This window comes from Lycorma delicatula, chromosome 8 (assembly GCF_047948215.1).
Source record: "Lycorma delicatula isolate Av1 chromosome 8, ASM4794821v1, whole genome shotgun sequence".
In the NCBI taxonomy this organism is placed as follows: Eukaryota; Metazoa; Arthropoda; class Insecta; order Hemiptera; family Fulgoridae; genus Lycorma; species Lycorma delicatula.
In genome coordinates, this window is record NC_134462.1 from 17673246 (window position 1) to 17694193 (window position 20948).

The 20948-nt window shown below is 32.0% G+C and overlaps 1 protein-coding gene across 2 annotated transcripts in view; it reads right to left on the reverse strand.

The window, feature by feature from the left end:
- Nucleotides 1-20948, reverse strand: part of LOC142329329 (uncharacterized) — a 63317-nt gene that overhangs the window by 16381 nt on the left and 25988 nt on the right. For both annotated transcript variants that reach the window (XR_012757468.1, XM_075373814.1), the window contains exons 6-10: nucleotides 19832-19900; nucleotides 16737-16832; nucleotides 15210-15308; nucleotides 13249-13338; nucleotides 10589-10744 (exon numbers count right to left, since the gene is read on the reverse strand). Coding sequence is in view for 1 of the 2 variants with exons in the window: in XM_075373814.1 (XP_075229929.1) it covers nucleotides 10589-10744; nucleotides 13249-13338; nucleotides 15210-15308; nucleotides 16737-16832; nucleotides 19832-19900 (510 nt within the window). In the remaining variant the exon portion in view is untranslated. The remainder of the gene's footprint in view (nucleotides 1-10588; nucleotides 10745-13248; nucleotides 13339-15209; nucleotides 15309-16736; nucleotides 16833-19831; nucleotides 19901-20948) is intronic.

Consider the following 20948-nt stretch of genomic DNA (forward strand, 5'->3'; position numbering starts at 1 on the left):
ATATTTAGTCATTCTTAATGATCTTGCTTTACGATCCTCTTCTGAATAAACCCTTTTTGTATAATTAAAGGTTCTTACTTTAAAGTTGGTATTCGGATCTTTAATAACAAATTTTAATTTTTCAGATTTATTAAGTAAATCTTCGTAAGTCAAATTTAATTCTTGCATGTCTTCTTTAATTTCTTTGATCCATAATGGCGGATTTTTAAAAAAATACCAAAATTGATCGATAATTCTCTTAAAATTATTTATTATAAACATTTTACGTACATTTATAAATACACAAGTAAAGAAACTAAATTAACGAGATGGTCGTTTGTTTTTTCATTTAAAAGTTTCTCCATACTTGAATTTATGTTAGAAACACACAAAAGCAAATTTGTTTTTAGAATAAAAAGACAATTTCTATATTTAGTTTTTAGAGAGACTATAGACAAAAAGCCCTTTTCACAGAGGTAAGACATGGTGAAAAGGATTAACATTTTCAATGCTTCGGTGATTAAATTTCAGTATACACTTTGATGAGCAAGGCAAAATGTATCTCTAAAGTTGGCAAAGGAATACTCTTGTCAAATTAATTTTTAGCTCACACAAATGCATCTTCATGCTATCCAAAACAAGTTGAATGTCTTTGTCATCCAAATTTTTCTCAATATAATTATAAATGAGTGGAGACATATCAAAATTTTTTGCTTTGAATGTGAATAATCGATATCATCAAGCTTGTTTTCTTAATAAAAGCATGAACTTTGTCATAAAGAAACTGTTCTTATCAAATCCTTTAAATTCATATTCAAGCTGTTTAAATGTGAAAATAAATCAGCTACACAAGTCAACAACATAATAAACTCATTCTGAAAAAACATTGAGAATGGCTTTTGTCTATCCTGGAAAAATGTTATTAATTCATCTCACAATTCCAATAACCGGGTTAACACTTTTCCCCATGATAACAATCTGACTTCTTATGAAAAAGAATCATCTTTTCTTTTCATCTACTTCATCTCATAGTTTTGCAAACAGACTATGCTGTAATGGACTTTTAAATAGAATTAACCATCTTTACAGCTTTACTAAGATTCTGTTTGAGATTTCCTGTCATTTTTTATTTGTGGCAAGAGCATGTCTGTGAAGGAAGCATTCACAACTAGACCAACCCGGTGGGTTCAGTAGTTTAGACTGAATCATTCTATCATTCACACATGCAAGTGTAATTATTGCTTTATGTGTATAATAATGTAGTGTAAGCTATCACTTGTCTGGTACTGTAACATACTGAAGATAAGCAATTTACTAAAACTATCAGAAAAAGAGTTCATTGGTTTTATTTCAATAACAAAAGCTTCCTAACTTGAACAAAATATTAAATGCTGTAAATACAGATTCTGAACTGCTGATTTTTCTAGAAATACATTATAACACGTTTTAAAATCAATGAATTTTTGTTTTCATGTTCAGATAAAAAATCCTTTATCAATTAAATATGAACATTTTATTTCATGGCATAGTAAATATTTAAGAAAAATTAAGTGATTTTGTGAAGAGGGTAAGACAATTTATTACAATTTATTACCTAATGAAACTTGGGTTAATGTACATGAACAGGAAAAGGTAAGGGTAGATAAAAAAACACAAGACACTTTTGTGAAAGGTTTGTCAACTGGAGTGAAAACCCTGATAGATTTAAAAAATCTATGCCAGATGAGTCCCTCAACTATGCCAGAAAAAGGTGAGTAAACATAATAATTGGGGTAGCCTTAACATTTCATTTCACTATTAATATACAAGAAAATGCAACAGAATTCTTAATCTTATTATAATCAGTGATTAAACACACAGTGTTATAAAACTATGTTACGAAATTAGCAATCAATGTGACATGATTCAGCAAACCTGAAAACTAGATAAAGCTATGCAAACTCTAATGTTAAGACAAAAATTTTCTGACGACAATGATTCATTTGGTTTCATGCCAAGTGGAAGTTTAAATTTAAAGGAATTTTGTGAAACACTCAACTGACTGCTACACAGTACCAAAAAAAAAAGAAGACAACAAACTGTTTTGTTTCTCAATAATATATATATTTTTTTTTTTTTAGGGCGAAAAACGATTGGTCGTTATCATCGTCCGGAAAATAGATAAATAAATAAAAGTAATTAAAACTTAAAACTACTATCACAGGAAACCAAATCCGGAATGGGTGTAAAAGGCCCATTCTCAGATAACAAAAACACTAACATGTAACTTAAAACTATGTTAAAAACTATCATATTAAAACTAAATAAAACTTAAAACTAAAAAAGGAGATAAAACTTACAACTAATATCACAAAAATCTTACAACTAATATCACAGTCAGTCTTTAAAATATTAAAAAAAATAACTTATAAAATTTAACAAACTCCGATAAGGAGTGTAAAAGGCTCCTAATCGGATAAAAAAAATCAAACATTCAGTGAAAGAAAAAAAAAAAAAGAAAAAATAAACTTATTTAAAAACTAAAACTATTAAAAAATATAAGCAACAATATTAAATTTTTTGTATTAACCCTATACTACGCAAAAACAGAAACATCCGGTTTAAAACCTCTTTATCATTATACAAGATACCATGGATGTTTCTGGGTAGTTTAAATTTACGACGCAATGCCGCATAACATATGCAGTCCACGAGTATGTGGCGCACAGTCACGTGGCAGTTACATCGTGCGCATAGAGGTGGTTGTCCTCTTGTAAACAGGTACTCGTGTGTCCTATCCGCAATCGACAGAGAACTACTTCCTCATGCCGGGGTTTTCTGTATGAGGAGTCCCATGGTAACACAGAATCTTTAATCTGACGGAGTTTATTATCAATGGTAGCCGTCCAATCACCTTGCCAGCTTGCTCTTAATAATTGTTTTACATAGTTAATGAAATCAGAAGTAGCAACTCGGGTGGTGAAAGGAGGCTGGTTACATGCTTCTTTGGCAGCGGAATCTGCATGTTCATTACCTGGAATCCCTACGTGGCTAGGGACCCAGCAAAAACTTAATTCTGTGTTGCGATTATCGAACTCAGCGATTGCGTTATAAATTTCAATGACGATAGGATGTTTAGAATAAAAGTTTTTTAAGGCATGGAGAGCACTACACAAGTCACTGCAAATAAGAATTTTTCTATATTTAGGGTTAATGATGTTCAGAGCCTTATTTATAGCGTATAGTTCAGCGGTAAACACACTCGTAATACCGGGTAGACCAAACATGTAAGTTCTCTCATTGACAACAAATGCACACCCAACTGTATCGTTTTGTTTCGATCCATCAGTGTATACAACCGCGTCTGGTTTCATCTTGGAGAGAACACACTGAAACATTTGTTGAAAGACAATAGATGGTGTTGATTGTTTATTGTATGTAGTCAGGTCAAAATTAAAATTTATGAGGTTTATTCTCCATGGAGGATATGAGCAAGGGTACATAGGAAAGAATGACGGTGTGTCAACATTTATATGCTGCAGCAGACGCCAGGTACGGACACCTACAGGTGCAGTACGACGTGGATGGTCCTCATACTTTCCTAGATTAGGATTTCTAAAGACCGAGTCAAGAACCGGGTGATTTGGCTGTCCTCTGAGACGAGCAAAATAAGATAATAAGAGCTGGTCTCGTCTATCCCAAAGTGATGGTTCACCACAGTCTACAAGTAAGCTTGCGACAGGACTTGATCTAAACGCGCCTGTGGCAAGCCGAAGGAAAGCATGATGTACACTATCCAGCATTTTAAGCACGGTTTGACGAGCTGAAGAGTAGGCGACACAACCATAATCTAAACGGGAGCGAACAAAGGAACAGTAAAAACGTATCATACATGATCTATCGGCTCCCCAGTTGGTGTTAGTAAGGACTCGCGATATCTAGAAGTTTGGAACATCTTGTTTTCAATTCTTTTAAATGTTTGACCCAAGTAAGACGGCTATAAAAAAAAAACCTAAAAACTTGACGAAAGTAGATAGTAATAGTCTCTCCGTTCAGAAATATTTGCGGAATAGAATGGTTTCGTAGCCGAGAAAATACTACACATTTTGTTTTTTCGGATGAAAATGAGAAACCAGTAATCCTGGACCAAGCTTCAAGGTGAGATATAGTGTTCTGCAGTAGTCTCTCTGCTGTAGGTGCTGAATGGCTTGCAATGTAGATAGCAAAGTCGTCAGAAAATAGAGAGCATGAGACAGGAGCCTGCACACATTTCGTAATATCGTTTATGGCTACAGAAAATAAGGTGGCACTTAATACACTACCTTGGGGCACTCCATTCTCCAAGATGACACTATCAGAGAGCGAATCATCCACACGAACACGAGCCGTTCGGTGATTTAAGAATCCCCAGATAAAAGCAAGCATATTGCCCTTGATTCCCCATTCTTTGAGAGTGTTAAGAATACCACGTCGTCAGGCTGTGTCATACGCCTTTTTTATATCGAAGAAGATAGCGACGAGGTGCTGCCGATTTAGGAAAGCGTTTTGTATGGCTGTTTCCAGTGACACTAAATGGTCAATAAAAGATCGTCCTTGTCGAAAACCACACGGTTCTGGAGATAGAAAGCCATGTTTCTCCAAGTACCATGTAAGTCTGCGGTTTACCATTCTCTCCATTATTTTACACAAAACGCTTGTTAATGAAATAGGGCGGTAGCTTGAGGGGTTCGTTTGGTCTTTACCAGGTTTTAGTACTGGTATAATAAATGCTTCTGACCAGCCGAGTGGGAAGACTTGTTCGGAGAATAAACCGTTGAAAATATTCAAAAGTTGTTGTAGTGCCGAGTTAGGAAGGTGTGAAAGCATGGAAAGGCGAATGTTGTCCGGTCCTGGGGAAGTGTCCCGTGAGTTTTTAAGTGCATGTAACAATTCTTTAAATATGAATGGAGTATTTAATTCACCAACCGAATCACCAATGTTTAACGATAATACTTCTATTTGTATCTTGTAACGTTGAAAATCGTTATTATATGATGAGGTGAGAGACACCGAGCGGAAAAATTTTGCTAGACTATTTGCCACTTCCGAGGATGATGAAAGGAGTTCTCCTTCATCAATAAGACCAAGAATAGATTGTTTCGGTGATCCGAAAATTGCACGAATTTTCTTCCATACAGTAGACGTGGGAGTAGTGCGTGAGATAGTGCTCACGTATTCCGTCCATGAATTCCTCTTAGCGTCCAAGAATACTCGGCGGCACACCGCTCTAGCCCTGCGGTATAAATTTAGATGTTCTGTTGTAGGCCTACGATTAAATTTTCGTAGTGCCTGTCGTCGATTCCTATAGCATATTTGCAATCATCGTTCCACCATGGAACGAAAGGACGTCTAGGATTACCCGATGTTTGTGGGATATATCTGTTGGCATTCTCAAGTATCATGGACGTAAAAGAAGAATATTGGTCGAGGATGTTCGCTTCATCGTCATACTGAGATTGGAATGCTTTATGGTATCCGTTCCAATCTGCCTTTTCAACAATCCATCTCCGTGGCCTTCTTTTAATCTCGCAGTCTACACCGAAACCAATAATAATTGGTCTATGATCACTGCCGTGAAAGTCATCACAAACAGACCAATTAAAACGAGGGAGCACATTCGGTGAGCATATGGAGAGATCAAGGTTAGATACAGTACCAGTTGATAAGGACATGAATGTGGGTGATCCATTATTCAGTAGGCAAAGGTTTAAGTCTTGTCTCAATCTGTTTATCATATTTCCTCGAGTGGAGCAGAAGGTTGAGCCCCAGGAAATATGATGGGCATTGAAGTCTCCTACTATTAACGATGGAGATGGTATTTGCGTGAGGAGATTTGAGACATCTAAAGCACTGAACTCAGTGTTCGGTGAGAGATACAGATTGCAGATATGCAATTAGAAGGGAATAGAGACCTTTACTGCAATAGCAGGAATGAGAGTGGTTAGTTGAATTCTTGTAGCTGACACCCCATTCTTCATGAAAATCGCTACTCCACCACTCTCCCTACTGTCTACTAGGCAGTTGCATCTCTCACAGAAGTATCCTCTGAGTGTAATTGGGTCATGTTGTAGAAGGTGAGTCTCTTGGAAACACATGATTAGTGGATCATGTGTGTGCGCTAGTACTCTAATATCTTCAATGCGGGGCCGAATACCTCTAACATTCCACTGAATAATGTTCATAAGTGTAAAAAAAAAAAATTAAAAAATTAAATTTCGAAAATTATATAAAAATTAGTTGTACGTGATTCGGTTTTTCTTTTTTGTATTTTTTATTTTAAAGAACTCCCTACGGTCAGGTGGTTCCTCAACCATATCCTCCAGTATATGAGGTGATGGTGGAGGGGATTTATTTGAATGGGACGCTGCAGTTGACATCCCAGAGGAGATAGTTACGTGGGATCCCTTTACTGGGAGCTTATTAGGTGGCTTACTGCCAGCTGTGATAGTCGCTATTCGTGCCGGTACGATTTTGGGAACAGGAACTTTCGTGTGTATCACACTGTTGCATTCACTAACTGCGACGAAAGACGTTTTCTTCATCTTTGTCAGCTCTGAGATAGTGGCTGTAAGTGAAACTACTTGATCAGAAAGCATCTGAACAAGTTTTTTAAGCTCATTGCAGGATCCGCACTGCTGATTATTAACATTTGTAGGAATTTGTTTAGATGTAGCGGTGGCAAAAGATACATCTGGTTTAACCGGGTTCCGTGAATTATTTAACTTTTTGTATTCTCTTCGTGCGGCCGGGAAAGATAGCTTTTGCTCCGTACAGATTTTGAGAATTGCCTTTTCTTCTTTAAAGATTGGGCAATCTCGGGAGCGGGCTGTATGTGGACCACTGCAGTTTGCGCATTTTTCACTTTCTTCGCAGTTAGTGTCATTGTGACCTTCTTTAGCACATCGAGCACAGATCTCAGTTTTTGTACAAGATGTTGTAGTGTGACCAAAACCTTGGCATCTGAAACATCACCATGGGTTAGGTATGAATGGTCGTACCCGAACCGAGAGGTAACCCACTTTAATCTTTTCTGGTGGAACAGGGAGATTAAATGTTAATATAAGAGACGGTGTCGGTTCTTCTGTTCCGTTCTGCCATTTCATAATACGTTTCACTTCAACAACATCTTGGTGGCAAAGCTCGTCAACTATTTCATTGATATGTATATCTAAGAGGTCTCGACAAAAAATTACACCCCTGCTCGTATTTTAAGTTTTGTAGCTTTCAGCACTTATATTTATACCACCCATATTACGGAGACGTAAGATCGATAGACTCTGTTCGTCGTTGAACGTTTCAACCAGAATCGATCCGTCGCGTAATTTCCTGATGTTCTTCGGGGAGCCACTTGCACCTGTTACAATTTTATTTATTAGGAAAGGTGAAACCTTTTGGAGGGAGCCACCTTCCTGACTATTTCGGAGAACAATGAATCGAATATTTTTAAGGTTAAAGTCTAAAGATTTGTAGTTCTCTTCCATAGGACTTTTATCCTCGTCAGACAAAGCTGATCGAGGTCTCTTCGCAAGACTTAATTTGGTGGTTTTTTCAGATGGACCACCAACCATCTTTGAATTTAATATAGGAACAGAAATTTTGGTCCCACAAGTACCGGCGAAAAATGGACCACTACAGCAGAGCGCACGCGTACTGGAGCTAGAGCTAAGTACAACTGGGTTCGCCCTGGTGCCCAGAGGGCATCGTTCAAGACTCACTACGTAGAGCCATTCACCCATCGGCACGATTTGTTCCCACCTTGGGTTACGGTTGCGTTTCGTAAGATGTCGCAACACCACCGAGTGTTAATGTAAGAAATATCAGTGTAGGATGTTGTTGTGTAATTGTGTAAGTGTGTATGTTGTAATTTATGTAGTGTTCTTGGTGTAGTATATGTGTATAATGTAAAGTGTTCTGCAGCTCACTGTATAGTGAATATGCGAAGAATAGCTGCAGAGGCTAGGCTCGTGGGGACGCCAACCCCCAAAGTCTTAAAGAATAAGACTCCTCGTCGGGGTCAATAATATTAGCCCTAAATCAGCAGTAATGACTAAAGCACTGACTGTTAAGAACAAAGAGACTAAAAACATGGGAACCTTTTTAATTTGTAGTGGCAACCATGTACAGTTGGCAATAATGCTTTTCCAGAGGCAACCTTGACACTCAAGTCATTATGTAGCAGTGAACGATCAACAGCATGCCTTTGCCATAAAAATGTTTTACAAAAAAAAACAGTTTGGAAGGTACACAGGAGTTCTGACAACATTACAATTTAGGGCATGTTTCATCAAAATATGTGATAAAAGCATGGATTAAAAACTTTGAAGACTGGATCGGCTCTAAAAAAAAAACCCCGAAAAGAAGACAAACAATTGATCATACTCCACACAATATTGAGGCTGTATGCATTTTAGTTGTACACAGCCCACATGTTCAATTTGTAAACAAGCAGCTACAATCAGGTTGACCCAAAAGTGTTTGCCAAATTCTTCGTTTTGACTTAAAATTTCATCCTTACAAGTTACAGATCATGCAAGAACAGAAGAATGATCACCAGTTCCACTTTGATCCCTGTCAAAAAATTATGGCAAATATTAAAAAAGAAAAAGAATTTCCGGACAAGCTGGGAATGTCAGATGAGGCACATTTCCATCTCACAGGTTAAGTGAACAAGCAGAACTATTGTCACTGGGCTGACCACAATCCCAAAGTAGTTCATCTTTATACAGCAGCAAGGTAATGAATGGTATGGTTTGCAGTTTTGTCACATGGGGTGTTTGGATATACCTTTTCAAAAATGAGGAGCAGATCACGATACTTATCACTTACGATCAGAATGTTCACATTTTTCAATCTTTTGTTACACCTGAATTCAACAATTTCTCACACCAGCATGAAGCCTGGTTTCAACAGAATGGTGCGACGTCGCGTACTGGTAAGACTGTGCAAGAATTATTGTTAACAGTGACATCTCAGGATATGGTGACATTCCTTGGTCCTACAAGATCACAGGATTTGTCAGTTTATGATTTTTTCTTTTGGGGATACCTTAACCGTGTGGTCTATAAGAGTCAGCCAAAGACAACTGGTGAATTGAAACAAGCAATTCAAGTCAAAATTTATGGCATCCAACCTGAGATGTTACAGCAAGCAATGGGGGAACCTCAACGGTAGATTGGCAGAGTGCAAATATAGAGGAGGTGTAATTTACCTGGTGTAAATTTTTAAAAATGCATGGAATTAATTAATGGTCTGAAGGAACCTATCAATGACAAATTTAGAAAAATGTCAGTTTAGTTTTGATCTTGAGCTCTGCTGCGATACGGACATGTTCTCTTATAACAAGCCAGTCCCGTAAATGCAAAAATGGTATAAAGCCCTCTTATTTATATGTCCTTATATGTTAGGCTGCACATATAAGATGAATACAGTTTTTATAGGTACATTTTATAGAAAAAAATGTAGTCTTATATTCTCATAGAAAGACGAGAGATAGGTAAATAAACCTCTGGACAAACCGTTTACCTTGAGAAAATATGATTAAATTGCTTTTTGTTTCATCTACCCAGGACCAAGCTTTTTTAGTTATATTTTCTGTAAATCATTACTATCACAAAATGTAGGTGTGCGCATAACAAAAATGGCTGTCACAGGTAAACCACTTAAATAAAAAATTTTTTTTAAATAGCTTTAAGGTTCTGAAACTTACAAAAAACAGGTGGGTAAGTTAAATTTTTTTTTTTTAATTGGTCAAGCAACCAGCTTTTTTTTTTGGGACACTTCAAATGGATTGACCCTGATGGTAATATTAATAAACAAAACTAACAAAATACAATAATAAAATAACTATATTACAACCAATACATAATAAGACACAAAAGAGTACTAAAACTTACTATAAAGAAATATTAAAACCAGCATACAAACCTAATAACAACATAATAAAATATTAAAAAAATAAAAAATAATAATAGTAGTAAATTAAAGAATCTGTATGTGGAATTTATAATTCAATGTAATGCCTGTGATGGTATTTGTTTAATTAATGAGACTGGCCTTCCGAAGAAATTTTTTAAAACTATGCAGGAAAGATTAACACATTCAACATTTTTTTCTGACACTCCACCATCCCAAATTCTTCTCTTTACATAAACATTCAGTCGTTTCAAATAAATTATATGAATGCTACTTTCACATGAGGGACGACAACAAAACCTTCCACAGAACGTAAGTTAAATTGTACTATGATTTCACATTTAGCAAACTGCAAAACACAGAAGTCTTCTGTTCAAAAGTCACCATCTTTGATAGTGACAATGTCAAATGGAAAGATAGTGAATCGCACATGCAAATACCACTGTCCTTTTTGCTCTTTGATTCTAGCCTTATATCAACAGAATACACCTCACCCAAGCAATATTAAAACAAATTATGTCCTGGTATTCTTTTTTATACAGTAGGTATAATTGTTTAAATTGAAATCTTGGTCAAAGACAAATATAAAGAAAATTTTGTTGTAGTTATCTATCTATTGTGGATGTAACCCTCAAAAATTTAAATATAAAATTATGTTAAAACATACATAAATACTCACAACTTTTTTGTTTTTCATAAATTCTGCAATTAAACTGTCACATGATAAATTATCTTCAGGTTCCCAGGAATCATCATTTTTACTATATCCTTTCCAACGTATTAAAAATTCCTTTTTTCCACTTCGGTTTACTCTAACTTCAATTATTTTATCAACCTTGAAACATAAAAAAAATAATTTATTTTTAAAGAAGATATTAACAGAATATGAAATGAACATAAGCAATATGGAAATAACTTCTACTTCAAAACATTTAGCAAACTTTTTTTTATAACACATCAGCATTAAAATCATGAACTTATTCATTATTTACAGGAAATAAATGAGAATTTTGGTTCACGAGTAATGGATTTTTTAATAACTATATGAAAATTTACATAAAAGGGACTTTTATTTTGACTGCCTCTATCTCCTTTAATACTGAATTACCATGTTGTTTATAAATAAAAAATTTCAGTTTTACTGTTGTAAATAAAGAAAAAAATTCACTCTTTCCCAGCTATAATCTTGCCAGATATTCTACCAATTAAAGTTTCTGTTACATCAAGTCACTGAAATTAAAAAATCAGACGACCAACTATGATTTGCAAAAGAAAAAAACAAAATAAATTTTCTAGACAGAAAACACAAATTCAAATTTTAAAGAATCAACATTGGATGAAGGCATAACAAGAAAATAGTTTATAAAACTCTGATACAAATAGCTAACAATTTGATCGACAGGTATGTTTGACAACTACTTTACAAAACTACTGAGATCTTAAACTTTATAAATTGGTATTGTACAAGACACTCAATTATATTATTTCATATTTATACTCTCTCTCTCTCTCTATCCCCCCTCTCTTTATAAACACAAAAGTGATATTTAAATATAATAGAAATTTCAAGCACTGTTCTTATGACTCTAAGGTAGATAACACATACAGTAAACATTTACACACTTTGACTTGTCATCAAGAATATTTTAGCTCCCTTTTCTTCATCTCAGCAGAAAAAAGATCAAGAAAGATTTCAAAATCAATAAAATGCTCGACCAAGGAACATGTCAGCGAAGAGAGAGTAAAGTTTGAAATTCTTTACATATATATATAAAAATGCAAAACAAACTTGACCACATAAAAAAAAAAAAAATAAATAAATATTACAAGTAATAAAACAGTTGTTACTTTTAACACACAGAGGATGTTTTATTCTAGGATAAAGATGCTTTCAGATCACTGAATAAAAAAGCATCATTCATAATAGGAGACTAAACAAAAGATAAATTATGAGCCGCTTCACTACACTCAATAAAATTATGAAATCCCTGTTTATATTTAAAAATCTATCGTACTTCCAATAAGTCTCTTAAATTCTCATTAATTTCAAATATAATTTTATACTCAAGGATTTAGGAAATTTCAATATGAGAAAATTATTGATTTTCATAGTGGAAGATAAACATCTATTTTCTCAGAGGGTACACTACACCAAGATTAAAAAAAATGTTTCCTAATAATTTGGAGTTTAACCTTTTCAGATCATTTAGGCTTGGAACTGGTTATGTACGGTGTCAGTTTTAAAACGCTGTTACAAAATCATTTTATATGGCATCTAAATCGGTTATTTTGTATTATATTCACAAAGGAATCAGTTTTATTACATAATTTGAACGACGTTTATACGATGTAAAATGTTTTATTTAGACGAAAGAATATGACCATTTTTTTCTCAGAAATGTGCTTGTGCGACTTGTGTATTATAATTGCTATGACGATTATGGATTTATTTATTATTTACAAAAATAGCTTATCTTAGTAGCAACATATCGATGAATTGAAACGCATAATAAATTATGATATATGGCACACACAAAAAAAAAGGAATTTGTGATCATAAATATGTCACTTTTACTTGAGGTTTATAAATATATTTTCTGACAAATGATATCGCAAAACATGTAACAAATATCGATTCGTAATGAATAACAGTATACAGTAAAAATTGTTTTTTGTCAATCTGAATACCTTTTTCAGTGGTGGGGATTTTTATAAAACATACTTTTCTGAATCGACTTACACTTATACTAACATATGTTACTAATCTGTGATTTATGACACGGGTTTTCTGTCATATTTTGCCCAATTTTCAACTGATTTGCTTGAAAGTATTTTTCTTAAAATCAGCAAACCATGTCTCATAAACACAAAGCAAAAAAAAATTTTGCTAATAAAAAACGCGGTAGAAATACGTAAAAAAAATTCTGCAATAAAATAATCATAATTTTTGTACTGTTTCAATTTTTTTTTTGTTACAGGCAAAAAGATATCCAATCGTAACATGTTTTTTGTCAGAATCTGTTAAATCTCTTTAATATACTGTAATTTTTTTCACAAGAGGGTAGGCATAAGACTATGAAGGAAGGCAATCAGATACCAGCATATTTTCGTGGAGCACTAATCAAACGCAGATCACTGTGATGGAAAAAAATTAAACTCCCACCCACATGCTAAAGTGATCCAAAAATAGACTCTAACCATATATAACAGATGTCTGACATTATCATTCTTTATTCTATTAAAAGTAACCAGTTTATTGTTCTTGAAAAGTGCACCCAAACTAACTCAATGGAATTTTATAAATTAAATTTTCTGAAAAAAAAAAATATATATAAAGACCTCAAATTCCTCATCATCGGAATCTTCCTCATCTTCCTCATCTTCATTTTTATCATTCTTATCTTTACCCTTTTTGATCTTCTTGCCTTTCTGTAAAAAAAATTTTTTTTTAATAAAATAAAATACTGCTCATTAAAAAAGGTTAAAAATTCAATTTATATAAGTTACTTTTAATTTGAAATTAAGAGGTGGAGAAAATTTAGAGAATTGGAATTCAATTAATGCACTCTCACTATTAGTAGGTCAATCTTTCTGGAAAAGATTCTCATCTAGAGTAACTACTACTCACTTCTACTGCATACATTATTATTGCTTTGATAATAATGTATGCATCATTCAAAATTTTATCTTTCTAACAAGATTATCTATTTTCACTACAAGTCTAAACCACTTGAATGTTAAAATATATTACATATTTCTATATCTTGTATAAAATATTTCATCTATGATTCAAGATTTTACAATAAAAAATTTATGTAAAAAGAATAGTTCGGAAATAGTAAAAACAATCCATCATAGACAGAAAGCAAGCAAAAAGTGGATTTTAACAAAAGAAAATAAACAAGTTTATTTTTGTATATGTAATATGTTTTGTTTTGTTGCTTTATACCAATTATAGCAGTCTTCTTTATGGCTACAATATCATTAAAATTAAACCAGCGTTGTAACTGTTTTCTCACAAATTAATGATGTTTATTATACAGATAGTCCCTGTGGTGAATAAACCAAGATATCACTTATACAGTTGAATAACACTTGCATTTCATTTGGTACAGAGTGCTAATGGTTCCGTAAAGGTTCATGTGGTGTGATACGAACCACAAGACCATTTGTTGGACCGTTATTTCAATATTACCAAAAATAATAGGAGTAAATAGTAAATTCAACACATAGTCCAGTACCCAAATTTACTATCTGTTATAAGACCAGTTCCTCATAGCACGGACTTACGATACTGCACCCTCCAGAACATTTAACTTCAGGAAATGAATCAGAACTTTACGTAGCCACTGAAGTTCAATAGGAGCAATATGATCCTACTTTTGAAACAGAATCCTCTCCATGTATACTCATCTGAAAAACTCAATGTGAATTACACGACCTTAGGATGTGAGCTTGAAGAAATAAGCTGAACATTTGAGGCATAGGCTGAAATCATCACCATACACTTTTGTAATAGTCAGGAACTTTCAAGGGTTACATTCTGAAGAAAATAGTTTAGTGTACAACACTCATGCTGCCATGAATGTACTTCATCATGAACATAACTCTACAGAATGAAGAACATTCATTGATTCTTGGTAAACTAGTTTATAGCCTGTCCTTTTGCACCATGGCAATAAATTTCCTTCTGTGCCATTAGCTTATGCAACCAACATGAAAGAAACATATGACAATGTGAAAATCCTGTAGATGAAAATTTAGTACAAGTACCGTTGGACTACATGCTGCGATTTAAAAGTTACTATATTTATAATAGGTTTGCAGATTGCTACATCTACTGCTTTTTTGTGAGTGGGAAGTAGGAACAAGATAAATCATTATATAAGGAATAGCCAAAGCGTGAAGCACTTACACTGGACAGAAAAATGTAATACATCCCCCACTAGTTAATAGATGTGATTCTTCTACCTCCACTCAATATAAAATTAAGATTTTTGAAAAACTGTTAAGGAGATGGATAAAAATAGTGCTGGAATTCATTATTTAAAAGAAAAACTTCCTCACATTAGTAACACTAAAATCAAGGCAGGAATTTTTGTGGATCCTTCAAATAAGAACTTTGATGAGAGATGAACAATTTGTGGAAGTCCACGTCAAAAATGAGTGGTCATTTAAAGTGTGCAAAAATTTTAGGAAATAATTTCCCCAACCTTTCATGAAAATTTGGGTAAATTATTAGTCATACAAACATATGAGGTGTAATATGTTCTTAAAAACTGGTAATTCATGATGCTTACTTTACTGTTCTCCTTTTCACTGTCATCTTTCTTCTTTCCCTTTTTGCTGGTTTCCTTAGCTTTATTTTTGGAGTCACTTCCGGATTTCCTCTTTCTTCCCTGCAATTTAATAATATTCTAAAATGAATATGAAGAATGTATATAATGGGAAAGATGTTAAATAAAATTTGTGCATTTTTTAAACTATGGTCAATAGAATTTCACTTTTTAGCAAGAAAAAATGATTTATAGTATGTAAATGAAGTCTTAATAATATTAAAATTACTATTACTTTAATAAAAATTTGCTTTAAAAATTACAAAGCATCCATAAAGGTAAAACCATCTCTGCATATCTCTTATACGTGCTTGGTCAAGGCTGCAGACATGCAGTTATTACTTTCTTCCATTCTGGATAAAGTAGTTCAGAGAATTATACATTTACCCAACACATGAAGTTTAAGGATAATATCAAATAAAATGTTCAATCTTTGTATAAAATACTTTTGAATGAATGAACATTATTCACCTCTTCTGGGTAAAAAAAAATTTGCTTTCAGAAGGGTCAAAGGGCTGCTCATCTCATCTTTAAAATGATGTTTATCACACAGAAACATTCTTTGCTAATAAACTCAAAACTCCTTTTATACGAGGGTTATTTATCCAACTCTCTTAGCTAAGATACCCTTTCCTCTATGTAATTTTTAAAACTGAAATCCTTCTATAAAAATTATCACATTAACTTTAATGTACATAAGTAAACTACAAAGATATTAAGAAAAATTAACATAAGCCCATTTCCAAACATAAAATATTTATAATAAGAGATTTTTAGTATTTTTGAAAATTCAGGAACATTAAAAAAAGTAATAAAAAAAAAATTCTGAGGAAATAGGTATAAGCTCTAGAACATTGATTCTCAAACATTTTTTGCTCCCACCCACATTGAGAATCAAACATTTTTTAGCGCCCCCTAAATTTTTAAACATACCATCTGTTAAAAGTAATAACTGTCATTGCTGTTTTTAAAATGCACTCTTAAAAACAGAAATTGAAATTATTGTTTTTAAATGTGGTATATCCTATTTCAGAGCTGAAATTTACATTTGTTTAAAATTATCAGGAAAACATAATGTCTGCGGTTTTTTTTTTTTAATCATCCATCGCCTTTCTAGAACACCTGAATGCCCCAAGTTTCTGTGGACCTTCTACTGCCCTCCCTGAAGGCCTCCAGAACCCACAAGGGGGCATTACCGCCCACTTTGAGAACAAATGATCTAGATCATATCTTCTTCTAGTCATTAGGCATTAAAAAACAATGCACATTGTTTGATAGTGTTGAGTTACAGTATGTTTTATAAAACACACTTTAACTCAACACTATCAAACCTCAGTTTCCTATGGAAACTGATTTAATATTGTTTATCTATGTATTTTATCCTTACTTCACACCCTTCAATCTCAGAATATTACTTACTGAGACATTACAGATATTCACAATTTAAACTTACTAACTCGGACATAAATTACAAAATGATGAAAAACTAACCCCCTTTTGATCCTCTTCCTCATTTTCATCATCTGCACTTTCATCATCATATTCTGAATCATTTTCTTCATCATCTTTTGTATTTTTTGTTCCTTTCTGAAAAATTGAAAAGCATACCTTAATATTTACAGAAATGAAAGCAAGCAAAAAATTAATAATAGCAAAACAAAGTACAAACTGTATTAAACACTGTAAATTTAAATTTAAAATGAATTTCATCCATCCTTAATTACATTTGTACTGATTAAGAAAAAAGAGAGGGGGAAATTCATTTCTAAAAATGTAACATCCACTTGTACTAAATTTATAAATACATTTAATCTATGAAATATTTTGAGATAACACAGCACAATACTTACAAGTAAAGATCTCATTCATGTTTCTTTTAATAAAGTTACCATTAATAATAATAATAATACATGATCAATAATGTACAGATACATGATCGAATAATGTTCATACCACTGTTCATTTCTTTTGGATTATTTATTTAGAAAATTCACTATTTCTATTAACATTATTCCACGTAATTATTGACATTTTTAGTATTAATACTGACATTAACTATAACTATCTACTTTAATTATAAGAATATATATAAATAAATATACTCAACAATTAAAAATGCACTTTGTGATGCTGCTCTGTTCACAGAAAATTCCCATTTTTCCATGATCGGTTCAGGTAAATGCTGGGAAAGTTTCTTTTTTTCTGCGGAATAACAAATTCACTCATTCCTGATCTGAACTATACATAAAAAAAAGCTGGCAATTGCGTGGCTTTCCTGACCTTTTCAGCCAACTATATCTTGATCAAGTAATAAAAGTAATGAAAAAAAATTGTCTCATTTTGGATCAAGAATATAATATAGGTGACAAAGCTAATTTAATTTTAACAGTCTTTTAATTGAAAAAGAGAAAAAAAGTTTTTTTAATAATAAAGATTAAAATGGTTAAAGCAAAAAAAACAAAGGTTTGCATAAGAAAAGTTTTCTTTAAATCTAACACCCCCTTCAGTAAAGGCTAAAATAAGAAAAAAACCTTTCTGAATTAATGTCTGGGATTTTTAATTTAAAAAAAAAAAAATTGTAGACATTTCTAGATAGCTCTATATATGAAGTATTTTTTTTTTGTCTTCAGTCATTTGACTGGTTTGATGCAGCTCTCCAAGATTCCCTATCTAGTGCTATTCGTTTCATTTCAGTATACCCTCTACATCCTTAACAATTTGTTTTACATATTACAAACGTGGCCTGCCTACAAAATTTTTTCCTTCTACCTGTCCTTCCAATATTAAAGCAACTATTCCAGAATGCCTGAGTAAGTGGCCTATAAGTCTGTCTCTTCTTTTAACTATGAAGAAATATGAAGTATAAATTTTCAAAAACGTTTGAAAAATATTTAACTAAGTGAGGTAGGGCAAAAAAACATGTAATCAATTTTAATTGAGGGCTTAATTTTTGAAAAGGTTTTTTAATTATTTATATATGCATTGTAAGTAAAACATTTGCTTTAATAAAGTTATCTTTAAAATGTTTCCAAAAAAAAATTAAAATTGATTTTTTCCCAATATTCCTCATAGTGAATTTGAAACAATAATTAATATTATTAATGCCAACATATAGAAATAGTTGAGCCACATTTGAAGAAAATCAATTCAGTCAATCCTGAGATATAATACCAAAAGCAGTGCAATACACATAACTTGGGCACAATGTTTTTTGGTCTATATGAACTAGTTGCACCCTAAAAAAAGATTCACAAAAAATCTGATATACCACTTTTGAAATGATCACTATTATTTTTCCCATTAATGTAGCTATTCCAGATACACTCACTGGGAAAGTAAAAACCAGTATAATTATTATACTGATTTGAATAAAATATTTCATCACTCCATAAAAAAAATATTAATCTTTGAAGATTAACTTATAAATCAACAAATTATAAAATAAAAAAACCATATATTAATCCAGTTTGGAGGCCAAGGCTTACTTTGGGCTGTAGTGGCAAAGAAGAAGATATATTTGTCTAGTAAAGCAAAGCAAGTTTAATATTTTAATTAGAAACATAAAAATAAGAAACAGAGCAACGAAAATTAGCATAATGTTCATTTTTAATTGCTCTTTAAGGATCATCAAGATCACAACAGAATCAAATTAGCAAAAAACTAATGTAAAAATAAAATTACCACACAAAATTTCTTTTAATACAGTTTTTTACAACGAAATTTGTCCAAGATACAAAATTTTCATGATTTTAACCACTTTCAAAAACCATATTTTAATGAATTTTTTTCACAATTCTCACTCAAAAACAGTCTTCTATATAAAAATTACTAATAATTCATGCACTGTATTTCTTTATTGCATGAAATAAGTGTACACTCAAGGTAAGTCAAAATTTGGTCATTTGAAAATTGTATTTCACAAACAAAATTACATTTACAAGAAGAGATTCTGGATAATAAAAAATAACTTCCCTTAAAAAGTTTTCTGAACTATTGAAAGTTTTGAAAATAAAAATATAAACTCCAATATGAGACATAAAAACCTAGGAAATCAGATGCATTTCTATCACTGAGAATGTCAATTTAAACAAGTCAACAAAATTACATTAAAATTATTTCAATTCATTGAAAAGGTATGAATTTCTATTTTAAAACCTCCCAAAAGACATTTAAGTTGGTGAAGTATATTAAATAAATTTTATTGAATCCAATTATACAAAACTGTTAAGCCATAAAAAACTTTAAAATGGTACCCCCTCCTTCTTAATTTATAGCAGTAAATTAGATATATATTTAATTCTATAATTTAATGATCTGTAATTTCAACGACTAACACAGCAATGTTAAGAGGCTCCCCATTCTTATCACTGAACACCTCCAGCAACTTCTGCATCTAAAATAATTCACAATTCTGGTTTTATTTTAGTAAATCTTATGCTTAATTGCAGATTTTATACTGGGTAGACCACCCCATTTTCCAGTAAAAAATCTACATAAAACAAAAGACATGAAAGCAGACTTCAAGTAAGAGGCAATTACCCATCTACAAATCAAACTTGTTATAAGCATGGTAAAAAAACACTTACCTTAGGAGATTTTTCCTGTTTTGTTTTTGCTTGTTTTCCTCTTGAACCTCTAGCTTTCTTTTGAGTATCCTAAAACAATTATTAGCTATTAAATTAAGTAATACATATACGTATATTTAAAAAAATTATTTAACATAATATCACCTTTATCTTTTTGACTAAAAACATTAATAAATGAACCACACTAAATAACTGAACAGAACTAGTCAATTGAGAGGCCTTTTAATAATTTTCATTCAATTATCATAATTTGTATGTATTTTTAATACATATAAATTATACTGTGCAGTACTTTTTTTATTTTTGTAAATTAGCAGTAAAAGATTTAAAAAATTAAAATTTGTAATGTATAATAAATCACTATATCTTAAACTGGAAAAAATTGATTACTAAAAAATATCTGTAATAAAAATTAAAATAAATATTAAATACATAAATAAATACTAAGTTAATTTAAAAAGCTTTTTTAAGACCACAAATCAGACCTAGAAATATAAAAATTTGCAATTATATTATTCAGATCATTTAAAAATTGCTAAGCACAAATTTGAAACATTTAAGAAAAACTGTTTTGTTTATAAAGAAATCATGTCCTTGAATATTTTTATGTACATAGGTTTGCATTAAACACTATTAAAACTTGACAACCACCAGTCCCAAAAGAATGATGATTTCAGGCACATATCTACCCAGACAGCTGCGTTACTGAGTGAGCTGTACTAGTTAAACTTTTTACAGCAATATTTTTCATAAAGAAATATTTTGTGTCACTTATTAGCTTAGGTTGGTTCTGTAAAAGGTATAAGATTCCTGCAAATGAAATTTAAAAGTGAAATCTATGTACAGTTTTAGTTTAGCATACTAGTCCAAAATATAAACATTTATTAAAATGAATGAATGCTTTTCACGTACATTTCTAATTTAAAACCATATTTAGTACTTTCATAGAAATCTCTGCTTCATCAGAACAGTTATTCAATTTAATCTAATTAAAAATATTTTAAGTGTTGAGTGTTTATACTCTCAATCAGTAAAATCTTCATAAAAGAATGGTGGGGTTTTAAGGCATGAATTAAATAAAAACAAAAATATTTAGTTATACTTGGTTTGTAAATAA